Raw genomic sequence first — 14,925 nt, 5'->3', positions numbered from 1 at the left:
TTACTTATTTTGTGTTATAATTTAAAATTTAATAAATTGAATTATGTTTTTTTCCCTCAAATAAATTAAAAATTAAAATTCAATCAAACTATCATACCGACCAAGCTTGGTCCAAAATCTACCAGGCAACATAGGCCAAGTGGAATAAGTAGTAACCATTATTCACCAACTTTAATCCCGAATACTTCCCATAAAAACAGAAAAAAGGAATAGTAGTAGTTAGTTGCAATACTACTACAACGGAGGCAAAGCTTCACATATTTGACCATAAAATCCACGTACACATCATCATAACCACACCTACATTTATTATTTATTTATAAAAACAAAAACAAATTCACTCAAAACTCTATACAGATAGCCCGAGAAACGTAACATTGAACATCTAACTCCGCTACATTTCCGAAGACCAAAAACTATCATATATATACAAGAAACTATATCATCTTAATATTATATCACATGAATTAAAATATATACAAACCTCTGGCAACCCCCTTATTCATTTGGGAAGTGTTATTTCTTGCAGACATTTCCTTAGCCCCCGCAGTTACTCTTGTGAATTAGCACACAACCTTATGGGAACATTATTGTGCCCAATGTAGCAAAAGACCAAAGAACTTTTCAGCCTCTCACTGCTTTTGGAGCCGAAAGGATATCCCGAGTTCTGTCCACGCCAACATTGCTGTAAGGGCTAACAGATTTTACCCTCTCACTCTCAGTATCATATGAGACCAGCAACCTTCTCTGTATTAATTTCATAGAAATGAGTGAAAACATCCATAACTAAATCGGAGGAGAGTAAAATTAAAAGTCACTTGCACATCTAGGTGAAAGATGCTTATACTTCTAGAAATTGGAGCTCAAACGATTATCACAGACAGGTCAGAAAATTATGACTTTATTCAATGGTTGATTGTTAAGCAAGAACATTCAAGCAATTATACAGAAACAATGTTGCAATTATCAATTTCCCTCTTTTAGCAATTCTATCAAACAAACAGGTGGTAGCATTAGTGAGCACACCATTCCCCATCGTTGATGCTTCTTTGACAAACAAGCCCAACTTATCAACCCTAACTTCTCATACAACCAATGAAGAATCAAACCCATAAATTTTTCATGCATTACTTCTGAACAGTAGACCAGGATCCCAATGTCTATTAAACTTAACCAACATCACATAAAAGAGTTTCAAAGTTCAGATTTTTCAGATATCTGGATGCTTCAAAAGATAATGTTAGGGGAAAAATGAAAAATACAAGAAAGACGGATATTAAAATAGAATGGAGGAGCAAGAAAAACAACAGGAAGTAGATTATTATGTAGTGAAGGCACTTACATGATCCTCAAACTCCGGACTCACCAAATTAACGGAGAGGTTTCTCATCAACAGCAATACCTGGTAAATAGCCAAATAAAAACCCAGTAAAAAACAAACCAAAGCATAACGATAATAAAAGTTACAAAAAAATTTCAAAATGACGTACTGTTTCCAAATTTATTGGGTCCATCTGTTTCAATCTCTGCAGGTGACCAGTGGCACTGGGGTCAAAGACGCTGCCAATGAAGCTGTACACTTGAGCAAAATCTGGCACAACTAAATTTCGACAAGGATAAAATTGTCATGCATAGGAATTAGGGAATACAAGGAGATTTTCAAACAGAATAAAATAATACAAGTGATATGACTTCATAACAGCATTATGAAACAAGATGGAGAAGTCAAACAGCATTAATTAAACTTTAACACACATATTACCAACCATCAGCTCAATGGGGGAAGCTACCCAAACATTTAGGGTATGTTTACTTATGGAAAACAATTTTCTGTTTTCCATTTTCTATTTTCTTAAAAAACTGTAATTTTCATTTTCTATGGACAAAAAGTAAAATATAGAAACTGTGTTCACCTATTAATAATAAAAAGTCGTTTTCAAATTTGAAATAATGAAAAATACGCATAATTTTCATGATTAAAAAATAAATTATTTAAAAATTTATTGAAACTCCATTCCTTCTATTTTAAAAAAAAATTTACCATGTACTAATAAATTATTTTCTAATAATATAAACTAATTTCAAATATGCTTTTAAATAATTATTTAATTTTAGTTATAAAAATATTATAATATATTTTTTGTTATAAAAGGGTTCTTATTTTGCATTGGGAGAACAACTAGAAAACGGAAATTTTATTATAAAGGAAAACCGTGAAAAATATCTTAAAGTTGTTCTCCAAATCATAGTTAAACGTTAGAAACTAACACTTGTAAACACAGAACTCTGTTTTCCAGTTTTCTTAGAAAATTTTTCCAGAAAACTGCTCCAGTTTTCTGTAAGTGAGCAGGCCCTTAGATTTTAGAACAACGTATCCCATGACAAGACATCTCTTAGGATATGTACAATGAAGAAGAGTGTTGATTTTTCAATAAACAAGGACCTGGGCAAAGCCCAAAAATTGCTTCAATGTTAAGCCATTTCAATTGGAATGGAAGGAGGGGGCACAATACCCATAATAATCTACAAATATATCTTAAATTCACATTAAGGCATCATTTATTTATTTTTAATCTTTATAATTTTGCGGTTAAGAGATGCAGTATTCACGTTTTTGTAATTTCACATCCCAAGCTCAAATTTTAGGAGCTTACACTGACCTCTTTTTGGCTTTCCTTGATCTCCTCGGTCAATTATTTCACTAGTTTGCCAAGCCCTTGGGGTGCTCTCGTTGCTGCTACTATAGCAATTATTTGCAATTTTTTGCTGAGCCAATCTCATATCATCTAAAAGTTACCAAACGATTACAACATTAATTTAGCAGGAAGAATAAAAAAAAAGGAAAAAAACAAAGCGAGTCCACAGAGAGAACATGAATAGATAATACCTTTAGTTACTTGAGACACATTGACTGCAGGCACAGAATTAAAGCTCCATGTTGTCACAGTTCCACCAGCTACTGGATTTCCAGGAACTGACAGTGCATCTGATCTGTAAGCATATCCAGGTTCTAAAGAAGCAGATGAAGATTGAAATGAACCAGGCACTTGGGTGACAACTGGAGCCGCTAGAAATATACATACAAAGAAGGCTCAGTCTAAAATTGGAAGTACTTGCAAACAACCCCACCCCAATACCATACACACATGCATACACACACATTGAAAGGACAAATGGGGAGAAGGGGATGGTGAAGGAAAAAGATAAGGGAGGCAGTAAAGACAAAAAAGGCTGGTGATCCTAACCATTTTTAGGTGCCTTTTGTGGGTAGGGATGAGCTGCTTTTCTCTTTGGCCGTGGTGGAGGAACATGTTCACTTGTCCCACTCTTTTGAACCTTCAGAAAGTACTTCTGTGCATGGCTACGTATCTGCCACCAACATGCATCAGACTTAACATACAAATATATATTGATACTGGACATAATCTGCATTAGTTTAAAATGAAATTCCAAAAAGAGAATACATGAAGCAGATCAGAGATGTGCTACCAAACCAAGCTTTCTTGAATACTCTCTCTTCCTCCCAACCCCTCCTTTCCCTTCCCATTTTGCACGTTGCAGACACGGAAGCAGCTAATTAATATAAATAGTTCCACCGTTTCATCAAATTATTGCCCATCAATATAAAATAAAAGTCTTACCATTTAAAAACCTTGCTGATTGGTAGGCACAAGATGAATCTCATGTTTTTCCCTTACAATTTGTTTTAATCAGCCATTTATGTAAATGGAACCACATCAACCTAATGTAGAAATAAAATATCAAATGGAAAACATCAAACCAGAGTTTTTATATCAACTTCTATGTTACAAGGACAGTATTCGACACAGAAGCATGTAAAAGGTTCAGATTAGCGTATTTAGCAAAATTTGAAATTTTTTCTTTTAATTTTAAGTTTCAAGTACTTAAGTATCTTCATCTGATTTAAGGAACTGTATAGTTTCAGCAATCCAAATATGCAAATCGGTGGTCCAAATTTTGCTATCTGAAATACCTGGATGACTGTCTTTGATCCAACAAATGCTTCAATCTTCTTCCAGTCACGATCAAATCTGTGTTGAGTCACCAAAGAAAAGGAGATCTTTGAATTATAAAATGTGCTATATTCAGAAACAGAGCAACCAGAAACTAAAAAGCATGCTTTAACACGGAACAAAATGACACAAGAACCCTCATACATATCTTATCATACAAAACCAAATAGACAGCTCAGTATTGCCCCTTAACTGGCACCTGAGAAAACCAAAAATTGAATGAACCAAGCGTAATGCATTTATGCATTCCTGTAGCCAAAATGAAATGTTTTCTGTTATTGGAGAGAGATAATAGAACAGTGAATCGAACACCAAAATTAAAAGTTTGAATATCAGGCTTTACTGCCAAGGACCAATTCGAAACATAATTTTAGTTTACGCATCAAAGACACACCACCTACCCAATTATCAGTTCCTAATCATAAACCCTAATACTTCAACCGGACTGGTTGCTGATAGAATACACAGAAAAAGAAAACAAAGGTCTCAAATTTTCTCAATCGCGAGAAACAAATTCAGAATTTTCTCCCGTTTCCCTAGTATTCCCTGAAGCAAATCCATGAATTCAAACCAGTCAATTCAGAACCCCCCGCCGGGGCTCCGGGACAAAAATTAAAAGTGGAATCAGTACCGACTTACAGTTGAAGAGCTTCTAGAAACTTGTCGTGCTCTTGCTCGGTCCAGCTCTCTCTAGATTTGGTGATAGTATACGGTTTCCGGATCTTCTTACTGGGATCGTCCGCAAACGCTACAGTATTAGCACCCGCACTCGTCGTGGACGCCGAAGTAGTATTAGTAGCCGTGGAGGTAGTATTAGTACTAAGGGTATTAGAAGTCATCTGCGGCGGCAGAGAATTGAGACCAGGAAGTCCCATATTCATAGGATCAAGGAAGTAAAACTCCTGAGCTGGATTGGGGTTCACCGACACCATAAGCTAAAAAGTAAGAAGACCAAAATGCTTCCCAGAAAATGCTTCCGTTTAGAGTTCCGGTTGCGGTAGGTCTCTACAGTGTGACTAGTTTCTTGGGTTTCGTTTGGCTTACTTTCTTCTGGTTCTCGGTTTCGTAAGGCAGCAACAAGCAAAGAGAGCAGAGGATTGTGGCTTATAAATGACTCGTGTTTATACATATATATATATAGAGAGAGAGAGAGAGGGTGCGGTGGTGGAAGTGGTGGCGGGTTACGGACGAAACTGATCTGACAATATTTGGTCATGAGCTTACACGTGGCAGGATATAATTGTCTAGATTGAAACCAGAGTATCGCTCTATTTGGCAAGTGGCGGTTTCGCGTTACCGTTGTGCGCATTAAAAAATGGAGTTTATTTACCGTGTAAATTTACATTTTCACCCATAAAGTCAAATTTTCGTTAGAAGAAATAGCATGAAAGTCAAAATTTTCAGGTAAGAGAATAGGCAGAAAATTTGGGTTTTTGTTACAACAAAAATTAAAATAGGCTTCTCACTCCGTTTATAAAACTATTTCTCCGTCAACTTTGCATGCTTGCTTTAAATTTAAAAATAAAATTATTATTTGCTATCTTAAAAATGTAAAAGATAAAAATAAAAGATTTTTCGTTTTAATTATTTTTCCATTTTAAAAGAAAATAAAAAACATAAAAAAAATCCTTTTAGTTTCTTTCATCTTTGATAATTTGGATATAGCATATTTATATGTAGCTAGAAAGTAAGAGTGGTTTAGTTGATGAAGCTGGCCAAGGTAATTTTAGCAAGCAATATGAAATATCATAGTCTAAGAAAACTTTGGATGGCTTGTAAGAACTGGTTTCTATAACTGGAGAGTCTAATATTCTACCGAAGGAAAGGGGTTTCTAATTATCGTTGGAAAAATATATATATATACTATTCTGATATATATTTGTGTAATATAATAGTAGAAGTAAATAATAAAAATAGGCAACTGTCTCCTACTAAAAGTTATTCATCTATATATTTATTTAATTTTATATATATGAAAGCTGGAATTTTTAAAAACCATTTACATTGCTAAAAAAATGTCAAAATACAGCTAATTATATTATATATATATATATATATATATCATAAATGTGTGCAACCTAAATAATAATACTTAAAAAAATTGCAATGTTACATACTAAACAAAATTTACTAATTAATTGTTTCAAAAGTAAAATTGAATGATAATATTATTTATCAAATGTAGAATTATATTTCATGCGACTAAAAATTTTATTTATACATAAAAATTAAATTTATTATTCACTACTCAGAATTAAAAGCGTAAATGAATCAAATTATTCGTTAACTATTTGAGATTCGACTCGATCGAATTTAATTTTAAGACTTATCACATAAACAAATCGAGCTTAAATTCATTAGTATTCAACTCGTTAAATCTCGTAAATTAACTAGTTTTCATTAAGTAAGTTCGCAAGCACACCGAGTATACTCATTTAAGTAAATTCGTGAACCAGTAAATTTATAAACAAGTTCATATATTATAAAAAAAAATAAAACTAACAATAAAGTTATAAAATTTAAATTTTATAAATACTTAAAAATTATATTATTGAAAATCACACATAATTAATATAAAATTATTATAATAAATATTGTTTAATATTATTATAGTGTTATATAACAAATTAAATTGTAAAAATTATATATTTTTAAAATTAAAGTATAATTATAAAAAAAATTTTAACTGAATACTACTATAAATATCTAATTAATAATTGTTAATATATCTATATAATTATTTTATTGACTAAATTTCATAATTTTAATTAAAATAATATAATTTTAAATAAAATTCTCTAATTATATAAAAAAATATTTTAATTAATTAATTATAAAAAAATATATTTTTCATTAATTTTAATTAAAATTACGTAATTTTAAACATTAAAACTGTCTTTCTTCGATACCACAGCAAAAAATTTAAGTTATACATATTTATCAATCATAATTGATAAAATGATTTTTGATTATCTTGACAAATATAAACACTTTCTTCCAAATATATATCTAATTCAAATTTCACTTATTCAATTACATTTTAGAGGAGAAAGATCACAAATTAGTTTTATATTATATTATTTACTATATTGACATTTTTCTAATCATATACCGTTTTAATTGCTATTATATTAAAAAATATTTTATTGTTATATTCTTATAAAAATTAATTAAAAGTTATTTAAGAAATAAAATTTTTAATTCAATTTTAACTGACGTATTATTTAACATCTTTACACAAAATTATATTTAAAATAAAAAAAATATTATATTATTAACAAAATAATATTTCTTTTGAATTTACCGTTATGGGAACAGAGGATGATAAACATGAAAAAGGGGTTCCCCGAGCCAACACCCACACATCAGCCATGCGCATCTACAAGATAAGGTACCTTCTCACTCCCTAGATTTAGGTTTATGATTAATGCATCTTTCGTTCATGCCTACTAGCTTTTAACTTTAAAACTCCAAACAGTGCAATCCTTATGAAAGAATTGGCAAAGCCCACAAGCTTGACGTTCCACCACCTTAATATCTTTCTATGTTTTCTTTAGCTACCAAAAACCATTAGGAAATGCGCCATCTATTAATCAGGAAAGTTAATATTCAGTCACCTTTCAAAATGTTTTGGCTTTCCAAATCCCTGATACCTCCAACCACTGTCTCTATTAGATTTGACTTTAGAGGGCACATGCCCTAGTATTTTACCATGTGAACTAGATCTACCTGTCGGTTACAGATTGATATTGTACAGTACAGCTGCGGAATCGACACCAAGGATGCATGATAAAGACCAAGTTGTGACATCACTGTGTTTACCTGCAAAACCGTACACACTCTTCCTATGCAACTTCGGCAAGTGAAAACCTATAATCCTTACAAAGACAATGAAAAACGAAAAATTTTCTCTTACATTATAGAATACATCAATTTGACGAGAGGCCAAACAACCCACAAGACTGAATTCTGCGCAGCTGGTAACCTCTCAAAAAGAAAAAAAGAAAAGGCAACGAGAAAAGGGGAAAAAAATAGTAGGAGACCATAAGGAGAGAAAGAATGATTTACAAATTGTTTCGAGGAAACACAAACCTCAGAATAATCACAAAATTCGCTGGAGAAAAAAAATTAGGTATCTTCACACGGTCACTCCTGCTTTCACAGCCTAATCAAGCCAACGCGTAACTCCATCATCTTCCCCTACCACTGCCAGAATCTCAACGCGTACATCCAAAATAGCCTACAGTTTTTACCACCAAGTAAAGCAATTAAAAAGAGGGGCAGAAAAGGAGAGAGGGGGTTAAAGGGGGGACTTATAATAGAGCTATGTTGAGCACCAATGTAAAAATTTTGCTACTTGAGAATGTAAAACTGTTTGGTTCAATTCAGATTTCCTAAAATTTTCTATTTGTTTGGTATGATTCATTTAGGAAGAATCAAATTCAAGTACATACTTACCAAATCATACATGATTTCATTTTCTTTGAAAATAAAAATTTTGCAAGTTACAAAGGAAATGAATTTTTCTATTTCAAATAAGAAAATTAATAGAATTGAATTGAATAAAATTGAATTCTTGAGAAATTATTTATTCCAAACAAGAGGTATATGTTTTGTGTGTTTGATTTGAATAAAAATTACAATTCAATTATAGGAATTGAATTCCTAGAAATTGATTATAACTAAAACCAATTCCTTTCAAATTTGAAATTAATTCCATAAAATTTACACAACAATATTTTTTGGACTAAAAATGCTCATATCAAACAATTTTCTTTCAATCATCAGTTTCTTTTATATTTAACTAAACTCTATTTGTTTAAAGAAATGAAAACCATGAAACTAGCTTTCTGTTTATTTACTATTAATATATCTAGACAATTATATAATTATTTTATTTTCTTTCTTGACTTTATAAATATTTAAGCTTATTATGTTCTTAGTAATGACGCTATTTATTTGGTTGCATAAAATTTGAAAACATGTTAATTTATTTTATATTTATTAATATATTGTTAATGGTTATATGTGTTTGTCAACTGTTATAAATTTATTAAATGTATGTTTTTTGACAAAGTAGAAAACTAAAATTTTTTATTTTATTAGAGTAGTTTAGGAAATTAAAGCAAATGATTTCAATTGTGAAATGATATCAAACATAGGTGATGTGGAATTGAATTCTGCATTTTAATTTGTGTCATAGCAAACAATGGAATTCACTTCAAGAGAATTCTATCCACAATTCAATTGAATTCTACATAATTTTAAAGAATAGAATTGATCGAAACACTTTTAAAAAGCATGCATGGAAAATTCATGATGCAGCAGCACTAGAATGTTACTTACCAAAGGATTTCTGCAGTTAACCAGCCTACATTCCTCCAAAGAACCTTCCAACATCCAACTCTCCCACACATCAAAGCTGTGACTAGCAAATACAAATTCCATTCTTCTGTTAATCTGCAAGAGAAAAAAATGGACCTCAATTCCAGAAAATGTAAAAGTTGAATTTAGTTGCTCTGACATCACCAGTATATTCAGCTAGTTAGGTTTCGTGTTTCAATCATGACATGGAAATGCTCTGCTGCCAAGATGTTATTTTCTTTACTACTGCAATGAGGTGCATTAGGAACTAGATAAAGAGAATGAGATACAGACAGCTTGTCCTTTGAAGAAATGGCCCACATACACAATGAAATCTCTACCATCTTAATGTGGAGCATTCAATTGCAGAAATATAAATAAATCTAAATGTTTACTATTTGATAATGGCTACAGAGATTAAAGCGCACCTTAGCAAACCATTTAAGATAATTCAAGGCTTTAAAAGAAGGTTACATCAGCAAAAGCAAAGTGATCATACTTGCTAATATTAACAACCATATTAACTTGCATCACCGACAGAACGATCAGAGACTAATCAAATATTAAAGTCCAAATTTTAAGCTCCCACTGATGACAGCACTAGAAAAAGAAGGTAGAGTAGCACTCGCGGTGTATATTCAACAACTTGATCTTCTAATAATGTGAATTACCTGCAACAACTTTCCACCAGCAGCAAAAGAACGCAACCCAACAGTGTCCTGAAGAAAATGTGCCCATATAAACACATTACTCAGCACTGGATTATGCAACATATCACATATAGAGAAAACAAAATGAAATGATTTCTGCCATACCTTGCTTCTGAAAACAACAAGGAACTGTGCTGCAGGATCTCTTTTAGTTACATTCGACATGGCATCCAGGAACCAACCACCCCCTTTAACTCTCTGCCTTGAAACATGGAGTGCAGGTTGATCTCTTGCATATAAAGCAATAACACACCCATCTTTCAGCAGTTCACCAGACTTTCTGCTAAGATTCTTGCTTGATAGTAAAAGCTGGTCAGAAGTTGATTCTTGCATTGATGCTATTGGCGTCTTCCTGCTACTTGAGTCTTCAGGGGAACCAAATCGGGAACCAGAACTTAGCACTTGATCAGTACCACTCATAGCAGTATCATCTTCTCGATTTGAATTGCTTTCATTTTCTAATTGGCGAGGATCATCTGATTTCTGCAAGGATTTTTGACGGCCATGTCTTTTTTTTGCCTTCTTACCTGATCTGCTGCTTCTTCCTTCAGACCTTACAGCTGTTTGAGACAAGCCAGAACTCTTAGCTGGATATGAAGATTCAGTTGATTGATTATTTCCCTTTCTGTTGGAGCTTTCCGGACTTAACAAAATATCATCCTTCAACTTCTCACCCACAGAAGCCTGTAGAGCACTTGCATTGTCTTGTTTGAGAAATTCTTCACTTTCATCAGCTAGTTCACTTTCCTCCTCCTCATCAGAGATGGCATCCTTTGGTATAACCCCATCAAAGAAGAAAGACTGCAGTAAAGAGATGGCTTTCTCCCTTATCTCCATCCACACTTCTTCACTATAATCTGCACTGCGTGGAAGTATCAATACATTGGGCATTTCCTTTACCTGAAGCAAAGGTTAATGGGAGACAAATCATTGACACTATAACACATTGTACCAAAACCTAAATTTAAAGCAGGCATCACTGTAGGCATTATTAACAATTTAAGAACAACAGGTAAACTTGTTCCCCATATAAATCATAACAATTTAATTTTGTTCTAGTTGGTAATTAGCTATTGAAAAAGAAGTAGCAAATTCAAGATAGAAAAACAGATCCCCAAGGTACTGTCTGGTTTGCACTTTGCAGGTTATGAAAACTTTTTTTTTTTTTTGGGAAGGGGAGGGGAAGGAGGGGGACCATTTTTTGCTGTTATGGCAGCGAAATCCGGAGGAGTACTTAAGCTGTTTGATTAGCCTGAAAACAATTTAATTTTGTTCTAGTTGATAATTAGTTATCGAAAAAGAAGCAGCAAATTTTTGGCACTTTGCAGGTTTCTTTTTTGGAAGGGGAAGGGAAGGAGCTGGACTTTTTTGCTGTTATGGAAGTAAAATCCAGAGAGTACTTGAGCTGTTTGATTAGCTGCATTTATTTATTTTTGCTATTTCAGAAGCAAAAGAAGCTATTTGTTGATGGAAATCATATATCAATTTCTTGTCGCATTTTCATTTTCCTTTTTCATGTGAACCCAATTTTACATATTTATCAACTATGATTCTCATTTTTGCAATTGTTTTGTACCAAAAACTAAAATTTGTAAGAGTAAATGTTAGCTTAGACAGTAAAAAACAAAATTTTGACTTTTATGAAAAGCAAAGATGTAGTGTTGCACTTGCCATTTTATTTTCTCTTGCAAGGCAAAATTCATATATTTACTCAACCATTTAACTTTAAACCAGTTGCTCTGTTCTGCAAACAGCAGAATGGGCTATAAATGGAACGTGATAATACTTCAGCATATTTGGGAAACTATTTGCAACATTAGACAGATAAACAGGACATGCAAGACAAAGAGGAGATATATGCAAACACACACAAAGCTTATTTATACATTCAAGTGTTTGCTAATTATATTCTAGAGAGCAATGCACCCAACATAAATTCAAACATACCCATGCTTCCATCCACTGAGGTCCTTCAGCACCATCCAGGGCACATCCAGCCAAGGTCCCATCAATCAGAAGCTGCTTCAAAGCACAGTCATCCAGTAGCTGACTGCTGCCGGTATTCACCAGGAATGCCCCTATAACAAAATCAAAGGCGTTCACCAGGTCAATGCAAACAGGATCATATGAATTTATGATGTTCTCGAAATCATGAAAGAAATTTACCTGGCTTTATATGCTGCAAACATTCTGCATTGATGATCTGAACTGTTTCATTTGTTAAAGCACAATGAAGTGAGATAAGGTCACTTGCAGCAAGTAAATCATTAAGAGTATCCATTCTTCTGGCTGCAGGTGGAAATCTTATGGAAGATCTACTTACTTTTCCTTTTCCCTGTACAAAGATAGTTTGGTCCAGAAGTTAACAGAATGTAAGAGCAAGTCCATGCAAAGAACAAATAAACAGATAATTATTCCACAGCAATTAAAAACTAAAAGAATGAATAAAGAGAATTCTACTGCACACGTCTCAGCTAATTGCCAGTTGGATGGATAAAAAAAGATGGTAAAAGGTTCATTGGGTTTAAGTGGCTCTATTGCTATGCAGTAACATGTTGCTGATGTTCATAACTTGTGCAAAATCTCTACTCAAATTATTAAAATCACTACTTTTTTTCCTCCAAGTAATTCACTGGTGAAAAAACAGAGTCACATTCTAGGCACCAAGCATAACAGTGGCTCATAAGTCCATCTATAATCACACCACATTGTTAAACTTATACCTCGTGAACATCAAAATATAGCACACTGATCTTGAAAGCCAAGCTCCTAGTAGCCAAGGACCTCGCCGATGCAGATCTACCAACAATACCCAAAACCAGTCCTCTACATCTTCTCATTCCCCGACAAAGCGGCTGTACGGAGCCAAGCCATCCTGAAGCAGAGAGCGCGTGGCGGGAGAGCAAATGCGTCCGACGCAGCAAGCCAAGGAACAGAGCCATCACTGTATCCGCGATCTCTTCGGCCCGCGAGGTGTCCACATGAACAAGACGGAGCCCCAGGTCAGCGGCAAGAGCCGAGTCTACGGCACGGTCAGCCGAACCAAGGCATAGGATGAGCTGGTTGGGACGTAGGCGGCGCTGGGCGGCACGAGGGAGGTAAGCGAGAGAGTGGAGAAGCACCGCGGCAGCTGATTCAATCTTGCCATCAGCTAGGCGACTGAGCGGCACGTGCTCGATGCTTGCGACGCCGGCTAAAGAGTCTTGCTCGATGGCGCAATCCTCGATGCAGTTGAGGGTGACAACTAAGGGGAGAGCTTGCGCGGGGCTTGTCCGGTGAGACATTGTCACAGAGGATCTGATAGAGGTTGCACTCATTACCATGTATGAGTAAGCTAAGTGCTGTGGCGGTGGCGTTGGTGGTGATGTTGGTGGTGGTTGTGGCAGTTAGGGTTTAATGTTGTAAATTTGGGCATATTCCAGTGGGGTTTTCTAGTCTACGAAAGATAGTGAAGGGGCATGTAGTGAGCTTATGTTTGTAAGCATAGATGATGTGTCGTTTTGTTAGTTTCAGGCAAATTTTGGCTCCGGAGCTCCAGGAGAATGGGTTGAATACTTTAAATTCAACTTCCCTGCCAAATGCCTATGCCTAACCATAGATCCGAACATAATCTTACTTTTTTACTCACATGCCCCTGCCATCTTCTAAATTCCAATCACGTCCCAGCTATGTCAAAATTCGAATTTCTAAGTTATATATTCCAAATATTGACCTTCGTTGTCCTTTTATCCCAGGAATTTCCAAGGGTTTCCATTAGCATCGGCACAGCCGAGGGGCAAATGACTTTATGGCCATCGGTGAAGGATTGCATTATAAAGCGATTGATTTTTCATTCTTATAGACCCATAAGAAAGCTACCGCCTGGATTTTAATCCTAGGCTTCCAAATCCAACGTGCAGAATTAAAATTAATTGCTGTTACAATTCCTAGCAAGCGAGAGGAAACTAAAACTAAATCTCATCTCGCAAATTGTTAATCGCGGAAAATATTTCCCCTCCTTATTTCCTAATGACAGAAAAATTTAAACACCACAGTTAAACTCGTTTACATTTAATCAAGTTTTCAAGAAAATGAAAAAACTTCAAAAGAACAATATATATATATTAGACTATGCGTACCATATTAAAAATGAAATAAATCTTTTTTCTCCAATATGCTCCATTAAAAAATATTTATTTTAGAAATTAAAATTTTTTATCTATACTATATGTAAAAAAATAAAAAGAGGAGGAATATTAAAACTTCTTAAACTATTCTTACTATATTTTATTAATTACGAATTTATTATTATTTAAAGTATATTTAAAAATGAGAAACTTAAAAATAATATTTTTATTTATTTAGAAAATTATAAATTATTATTAAAGTTGACTTAATTTTAAAATTCTTAATTCTATTTGTAGTTAAATTTTATTATAAGTTAAATTTAAAAATTATATATTTGATTAAGTGAATTTTTTTTATTTAAATTTTTAAAAAATAAGTTCAAATATTTTTTTTTTCATGTAAGCATTCTATTAAATAAAAAAGGTAACGAAGAAAAGAAATGATAGTTTTTTCTTTAAATTTGAAAATGAAAACCTTTGTAAATATAAAGGTGATCATATATTATTTAATATAATAATTAAGAAAATTATTTTAAATATTTGTTTAAAATGAATACTTTTATTTTTTATTTGAATTATTTTATTTAATAAAATATAATTAATAAAAAAATAAGTGAAATGATTTTTTTTTTTTGAAATGGAAGTGAAATGACTTTATAAAAATAGAAAGATGAAAGAATAATAAAATTTTTAATAATGGATATAGTTAAA

General features: G+C 33.1%; 2 protein-coding genes across 7 annotated transcripts; both read right to left on the bottom strand.

Annotated features, from left to right (window-relative positions):
• Positions 1-285: 285 nt before the first annotated feature.
• On the bottom strand, positions 286-5,173 carry LOC110615123 (protein REVEILLE 6). 4 transcript variants are annotated; one of them, XM_021756856.2, is made up of 8 exons: positions 4,674-5,173; positions 3,995-4,052; positions 3,246-3,369; positions 2,888-3,058; positions 2,655-2,786; positions 1,491-1,600; positions 1,343-1,402; positions 286-747 (listed from the first exon to the last, which is right to left on the bottom strand). In XM_021756856.2, the coding sequence occupies exons 1-8, from the start codon at positions 4,964-4,966 to the stop codon at positions 625-627; spliced, it is 1,071 nt and encodes a 356-aa protein (XP_021612548.1). In that variant the 5' UTR covers positions 4,967-5,173; the 3' UTR covers positions 286-624. The 4 variants fall into 4 exon arrangements, with proteins under 4 accessions (XP_021612548.1, XP_021612530.1, XP_021612556.1 ...); XM_021756838.2 differs by having other exon boundaries at positions 2,888-3,067; positions 4,674-5,169; XM_021756864.2 differs by having other exon boundaries at positions 2,661-2,786; positions 4,674-5,169.
• Positions 5,174-7,818: 2,645 nt separating this feature from the next.
• On the bottom strand, positions 7,819-13,727 carry LOC110615113 (C-terminal binding protein AN). 3 transcript variants are annotated; one of them, XR_006348133.1, is made up of 8 exons: positions 12,832-13,712; positions 12,275-12,443; positions 12,056-12,186; positions 10,214-11,008; positions 10,070-10,117; positions 9,381-9,494; positions 7,951-8,274; positions 7,819-7,856 (listed from the first exon to the last, which is right to left on the bottom strand). XR_006348133.1 is itself a non-coding variant. In XM_021756827.2 (7 exons), the coding sequence occupies exons 1-7, from the start codon at positions 13,429-13,431 to the stop codon at positions 8,200-8,202; spliced, it is 1,932 nt and encodes a 643-aa protein (XP_021612519.1). In that variant the 5' UTR covers positions 13,432-13,712; the 3' UTR covers positions 7,926-8,199. The 3 variants fall into 3 exon arrangements, 2 of the variants coding, with proteins under 2 accessions (XP_021612519.1, XP_043805124.1); XM_021756827.2 differs by lacking the exon at positions 7,819-7,856 and having other exon boundaries at positions 7,926-8,274; XM_043949189.1 differs by lacking the exons at positions 7,819-7,856; positions 10,070-10,117 and having other exon boundaries at positions 7,926-8,274; positions 12,832-13,727.
• Between the last annotated feature and the right edge of the window lie 1,198 nt (positions 13,728-14,925).

The sequence above is a fragment of the Manihot esculenta genome, chromosome 1 (genome assembly GCF_001659605.2).
Source record: "Manihot esculenta cultivar AM560-2 chromosome 1, M.esculenta_v8, whole genome shotgun sequence".
Taxonomy (NCBI): domain Eukaryota; kingdom Viridiplantae; phylum Streptophyta; class Magnoliopsida; order Malpighiales; family Euphorbiaceae; genus Manihot; species Manihot esculenta.
The sequence above is the reverse complement of the archived record's forward strand: the minus strand, read 5'-3'. Positions and strand labels throughout refer to the sequence as shown.